At 36.5% G+C, this 7,189-nt stretch overlaps 1 protein-coding gene across 1 annotated transcript; it reads right to left on the bottom strand.

Annotated features, from left to right (window-relative positions):
- Window positions 1–852: 852 nt before the first annotated feature.
- Window positions 853–5,919, bottom strand: LOC132548186 (neutral and basic amino acid transport protein rBAT-like). Its single transcript, XM_060212007.1, has 11 exons — window positions 5,822–5,919; window positions 5,084–5,382; window positions 4,284–4,460; window positions 3,908–4,044; window positions 3,584–3,709; window positions 3,322–3,438; window positions 2,970–3,067; window positions 2,612–2,792; window positions 2,090–2,374; window positions 1,571–1,722; window positions 853–1,074 (listed from the first exon to the last, which is right to left on the bottom strand). Exons 1-11 carry the CDS (start codon window positions 5,917–5,919, stop codon window positions 864–866), a joined length of 1,881 nt encoding a protein of 626 aa, XP_060067990.1. The 3' UTR covers window positions 853–863.
- Window positions 5,920–7,189: the final 1,270 nt, after the last annotated feature.

Here is a 7,189-nt window from a genome sequence, read left to right as displayed (position 1 = left end):
GATAAGTTTTCATATACTCATATAGCAATATCTGGAAAAAGTCTTCCTCTTCAGTATGTTTACATTTCATTTCAAGACCGATCTAGTTACACAAATTTTCTGGGTTTTTTTTCTACATGCGAGTTCATGTGTGTAGACTTCTATCTGATATGTTACAAAACTTTTACGTCCTTAAAATAGGTATCCATTTCATTTTTACTGTCATGTGAAGACTTCTACTAACTCTAAATAAATATTTCCGCGTTATCGCAAACCTGTTTTATGTTGACTTCGACTTGTTTCTGTACAGGTAGAGGTAAATATTAACCTTATAAAGCATCATAGTCTAGATCATTAAATAAGCAGGGCTGAAGGTATTTCAGGTGATAATGTCATATGGTAGTAGGCGATCCTATATTACAGATGTATTGAGCTCTTTTGTCACGGATATATCTGTATATGGATCCAACAGCGTTTTATAATATTATCAAACGTAATTAGTATAAAAAAATTGAACTTTACTAAATATAGTAGAGCCCGGAAACGAGATGACGCCACATATTTATGAAATCACGAAAAGTCTCCGAATACCTTATAAAGAATGCTTTATTTATGCTAACAATGTATATGTATGTAGTTCCGAAACGAAACGTTCGGCTTCATCATTTGATCCCCGTATATGTAAATAAACAAGAGTGAAGCAAGATGTTCTAATTTTCAGTTCATTTCATTTAAAGAAAGCAGTAATTATTTTGGTTGTAAGATTTATTACTATTAAAAATAATGATGCTGTAGTAATTTGTATATAGTTAAAAGGATGGCTTCATCACAAAATATTTCTGTTCCGCCACTTAATACTCGAAGTTTGTTTCAGTTCAGACAAGCTACAATTCTTCCTTGGCTAAGTAGTCCCAGGACACCACGATGCCTTGGCTAGGGCCGAGCGTGATGGAATCCGTTGTCACCTCGGATTCTACTTCCAATCCCACATCCGGTCCAGATACCATAGCTACTTCAGCATCCTTCTCCACACTAGTGTAGCCAAAGTAACTCCGAGTTTGACTAGTCGTGCCGAAGTTGATGGCGATCAAATACCTAAAATGTATATACAACTATTTTAGGAACTTTTTATTTAACAACAATTCGGTTCAAAAGTAGTCAAATATCTGGTGTAAGCACGTGTATTTTACAATTATTCTATAAATAAATCGCATAACGACACCAACCACTGTTATGCCGTTACATCGAAATTCGCGTTTAGACAATTGACATTCTAGTTAAGAATCTTGAGATATGTGTGACAATTTTGTGTAATTGTGATTTTATTTACGAGTGGAATAAGTATGCCATTATGCCCTATCAATTCTTTTTGACACCTCATGTGCGACTACCACTACACTGCCATCTACAATTTTTCGAACTATTCACTTCACTTGGTAACCTAAATCGTTTATAAAACGTATCCAGTTCACACGTGAACAATGATCATCTGTCTCTCACTTTCTCCATGAATTCCCGAAAACTTACAGATCAAAGACCTGCTCGCTGTCTATTTTAGCTAACTTATTTCCCTGTAATGTTTGATACTAACCCCTTCTCTCCATTAAACTCTCGAACGTAGGAGAAAATGTTGTTGTCTACTAGAGCGGAATGGTAACTTCCAACTCTGAAGGAAGTCTGCTTCCGGAAAGTTATCAGGCTCCGAATATACTCAAGTAAGGAATCCGAGTTAGCTGCCTGGCTCTGAAATTATACCATGTTAAAAATCTTTGTATCTTTTGATGTGATTCTCATTTTGTTTACTTCTTTATGTTTTCCTTTGTTGTCCTATACTGGTGTTCATTTTGTCTATTTGCGAAATTGATCGTTTAGATGATAGCATCCTTAAAACTATATAAGCATAATCGTAGAACTGACGACATAAAATATATATTTGGTTAATCTCCAAAGCAAAAACACCATTTAAGGAAAGGTTCTGTGGTCATACCACTACTGAATGTAGTTTCTTGTCAAATGGATATCTGTGTCACTCAACATATTATGTATTTCTAGCCTAGACCTTTCTCGTAAAACGACAGTGTGGATCAAGTTAAACACCCTGCTAGACTACCTGTACATTATTGGTGGATGCGTCTGCGTTGGGCGGTATCCATGGAGTCGAGCATGTCGAAGCAGAACAGAAGCCACCATCAGTTGCATTTTCCCACTGCATCAGCGTACGCATGGTCTTGTTGTTGCCGGAAGTAGCTGTAACTGCAGGGTTATTTTTTAACATGATCTCATCTCCGTAGTAGAGAACTGGAGTTCCCGGAAGTAGCATTGTCAACATATAGTATGCGCGGATATAACTGCCGTTGAATCTAGATGCAAAACGGTCCACATTTTCATCCCCGGCCTGTCGAAAGATCACACCTATTCACAGTTAGTTTCATACGTAGCAAACTGGCATAGTGTTAAAAATGTATTGACATGGAATTACATTTTCAAAATGTTTATTGTTCTAATGCTAATGTTTATTGACCTGCAGTTACATCTTATTAGTGGTGAGTTTATATATCCACTGTGTTTATAACGAAGTTTTCGAGTTTGTAGGGAGGTACAGAAATGCAAAAAAAAAGACATGAAAGCCTACCATCCAACTGGGCCATCTTCCTCCTGATACACCTGACATCCAGGAATCGACGTAAGTCTTGACGCATGCACCGTCGCAACTTCCCGTTTTTTCAAAGAAATGTGGGTCGAGTGAGAGGTCTACAGCGTTTGGCGGCATGGCAACTGTAACATCATTTGTTGGCATATTTGCTATCAAGACGCTGAAACGAAAAGACAAATCAAATTCATACTCCAAAGCTGATTTAAGGAATGGAACAGTTTTCTATTAAATATAACTCAAAATACACGATAGATTTAAAATGTATTGGAAGGGACATAAGCTAAGTTCGTATATAAAGGATACTGGGTAATGGTGTGAAATTGGATATCATACTGACCTGTCATTTAGGCTGACCAGAGCCCGCCATCTGGATAACATGTCGAAAACGCCTGGCTGTGCGAATGTGTACTCGTGGACAAGATTCTGATATTCATTCTGCGATCATAGAGTAGCATATGTATCTACATGTAGATGTAAACTATAAGCAGGTAAAATTATTCAAAATTTAAACCCATTAATTGCAAGGCATTTTTAAACCTAGGGTAAAAAAATACTAGAAAAAGATATCGAAAGCAACTCATGTAAAAACTGGAAACACGCTGTTGATGACGATATATTTTGATTACTGCGTTCGATGAAGACCTTATTCGTGTTGATGGGTCATTTAGATAAAAAGAAGAGAGACCTACCGCGCTCGCACCTCCATTTGACAACTCGTTCCTTAAGTCATAATCCTCAAACAGAAAGGCACTGTCCCGTACGTAAAATCCATCAACACCCTTTCTCAACCAGAACTCTAGAATTGCCTGAAATACATATTAGACGCTTTGATTGATTTGACTTGTAAAACTCTATGTATATCTTCGTACAAATTTACGTGGCAATTACGTAATTATCTATGAAAGTTAAAAGGCGTAAAAATAACATCATTGATATAATTCTACTATATACCTTGAGTTCCTCCTGGACACGCCCACTTCGGAGATTAAGGTCGGGCTGCAAGGTTGAAAATTGGTGCAAGTAGCTCTCGTTCCGTGTGGCATCCAACGTCCATGCCACATCCCCACTTAGAGTTCGCTGGAAGCGTTAAAAGTTATCACGAGGTTAAAATTGATGCTGTTTATAGGTTTATGAGTGGCTAATCATGTGTTATGGGTTTATTACTATTTCTGGTATGGACCTGGTTACTTTATATCAAATAAGATTCCTCAGCTTGATATGTCACTATTATCGAATCTTTTAGGTGAAGTACGTTGTTATCGTACTCATACGTACCCAGTTGTTGGTATAAGAAGACCAGACATAGAAATTACGGTGTGTATTACTGTAGGCACTGGAGTTAGCACTGCTTATGAACCACTGGTGGTTTTTACTCGTCTGATTTGGTATAAAATCCAGAAGGATTCGCATTCCTGTAACAACATCAACAGTTATATAAAGACAGTCGTACACAGATATTATGCACCAGAACAACACACTGGTGTGCTTAAGACTAGCATCAGAGCAGAAACTCATTGTTCCCAAAACTAACTAGCATTTATACGCAAGCAGCCCGTCTTACATCAGCTAAGAGGACATAGAAGGATGATGTGACCTTATTTTCCATGGTAGTATTTACTTGTGTCGTGATTGTGTATATAAAATAGCCTACCTTTATCCTTAACCTTTGTGATGAGGGACGTTAGGTTTTCCATTGTTCCCAGTTCAGGATTGACACGAAGACTATTGATAACACTAAAGTCATCTGAAGCATCAGTTTCAAATACTGGGCTGAGGGAAATCGTGTTGACGCCTAGAGACTGGATGTAATCAAGCTGCTGCTCCACACCTGTAAAATATGATATGATTTCTCAATACGTACACATTCTAATATAGATTTCCTTATATTCATATACTTAAATGAATATAAGATGTATGACAGTATATACTTTTAAAAAATGCAAATAAGTAGTAACTGTCGATATTTATAAGATGTCAGTATCGAACAGGTATCAAAATCCAAATGTAGCTTCGTGAATATATATATGATTTTTTTTTTAGACTGAAAAACATGTTTTACAGCTCATCGTGTTTTCCAGTCTTTTAAGAAATATATATATATATATTGCTGGGCACGGATAATTCATCACATTTTCACTATACATATATATATATATATGTATATATTACAACGATAGATATTGTATTTGTGTCGTGTTTGTTCATGTCCTCCTCATGTATAGATGTTTCAAAGAAACACAATTATTCACTTACATTCATGTGTCATTCATTCATGAATATTTATGCATGAGATCACGTGGTACAATAAGTATATTTAGTTGCATTGTGATTCGCTTTAAACCCAGGGTGATCTTTAAAATTGTATCTGTAACATCGACGTCTTCCTTAGAAATTTTATACCCGACTGGAGCCTTAAACCTTAAAGCTGCATATATGTCATATATAATTTACCTGTAAGATCCCCGATTCCGTCACCGTCAGAATCTTTGAAGCTTCTGACGTATATCCGGTATATTACATCATTTTGCAACCAACTCCTCTCTTCAGCCGCCTTGCACTTTGGGTACATTAACACGAGGGCTACCACGGCCACCAGTAGGGCTAGCCAGGAAAAGATTACTAAACCAATACACGCGGCTCTCAGTCGTCTCCACAATGGACGGGACGAAATCACCAGCAACTCCTCCTTGTTCATTCCGTAGAAGGGATTGTCTTCCTCCTCTTCGTAGACCTCGAGAGGCTCCTTGCCCCTACAACAGGAAGTTACAGATGTGTAAGTCAATAGATATTAGTAGGTATACAAGGTGCGGTTTCGATAGGTCTTTCTTTTGTGTCAGCTCTCTTTAAAGCCGATATATATTTCACTGTTCAATTATACAAATATTGATTGTGACGGGAACGTCAACATCATCAATTAAAGCTTTCTATACTTTTTAGTTCACATTGGTATTATACAACAGAGTCTGCTTATGAACTGATATAAAATACCTACTTGAACAACATTGCCCCACTTGGCTTCCACAGTAATGAGTGAGAGCAAATCGTTTACACTCCGAACTAATACATTCTCTTTGATGATTGTACAACACTTGGCAAAATGCGAAATATTTAACCAAAACTTCTTTTCTATGTTATCTGAATTTTGTGTTTATATACCAATCAACGTGTCTACCGCTGTGATTCACTTACTCCATAGTAACCGATGAGTCTACACCATTGTTCTCATACACCATGTACGGCTCTGACCGCTTGGCGGATACAAGGTATACTCCGGAATTGCGTGACATCACTTCCTGTTTTGAAGGGGTTCAAGATATCTGGAAACGTATGCAAAACTAAATTACTATAAATCTGCAATGTTATTATGACAATTAAGAACAATCTGAGTAGGATCAACTCGCATTTCATGGAACAACACTATGTTAATTTTTTACTTTTCATACTAAACTCTTGAATTTTATAAAGTTAAAAATTTAGAACCGTCAGAATAAGAATAAATCAAAATCGGTCAATTATCTCTTTTAAAGTGTATACCATCTCACGTTATGTGATATCTCACAAAAAATGTTTGCATGTTTATGCAGTGACCGTGTATGATGCATACACAAATGTATGTATACTTTGTGTTTGTAAATTAATTTGGGTTTCTCTTTTGACGAGTAGAATGAAGTATTCTTCGAAAATATCATATAGATACTTATAGAGTAAACGTATAGTACAGGTATCTATTTAGTAAGCTTTGATGAACAAAACCAATATTCATATCTATTAATTAAAAGGTTACTAAACATTGATAAAACTCCAGTTTGTTGATAGATTTCAGCTATATCATTTTGTACACATAACGCTTAATTATGCGCCATTATAACATTGTCAGTCCTGCATTTACTGAGAGGACAACCTGTAGTCCAATGTTTCAGTTCTCGGGAAAAACATAAAATGTCTACCAAATGTAGAGCCGCAAAATTACTGTCATTTGTAATGGAAAAGTTTCTATTTGTCTGAAAGACAATTGCTGGATGTACCTAACTAATCAGACACTATGTGTTCTGTCAATTATAGAATCATACCAACATGTCTCCACCATTTCATCCAACGCCCTACTATAACTGAACCTGTGATATATATATATATATAAGAAAAGTTAACCTTACGACTTAAATTAAAGCTGACCAATGAATGAGATATATTGTCTCGAACATACCTGCGTTGATGTCTATGTTAAAACGTCTGGATTCAAAATGGCTACGCAAACCTCGTCCCTTAACTCTGCAATAACACCAGGCTATAAAAATACCTAAATATTCATTTTCACGTCTTCTCGTACCTCTCGTACCTGTGTGTACAGGTGTGTGACTACATTTACCTGCTTACCTGGCTGGGCCTGGCTGGTATGTCATCGAACTAGTTAGCTTAACGGGACGGTATTGTTTTGTCTGTTTAGCTTATAGATAAAATGTTCTACTGTTTCGCTGTTCTAGTGTTGCATAACTATAGAATAAATAGGAAAGATATGCTCTCGCTTATGAAATACTTAGTGAACTAATGACGATATTT

This window comes from Ylistrum balloti, unplaced genomic scaffold (genome assembly GCF_031769215.1).
Source record: "Ylistrum balloti isolate Yb309-2 unplaced genomic scaffold, AGI_CSIRO_Ybal_v1 Utg370006, whole genome shotgun sequence".
Classification (NCBI taxonomy): Eukaryota; Metazoa; Mollusca; class Bivalvia; order Pectinida; family Pectinidae; genus Ylistrum; species Ylistrum balloti.
This window is presented reverse-complemented; position numbering and strand designations above follow the sequence as displayed.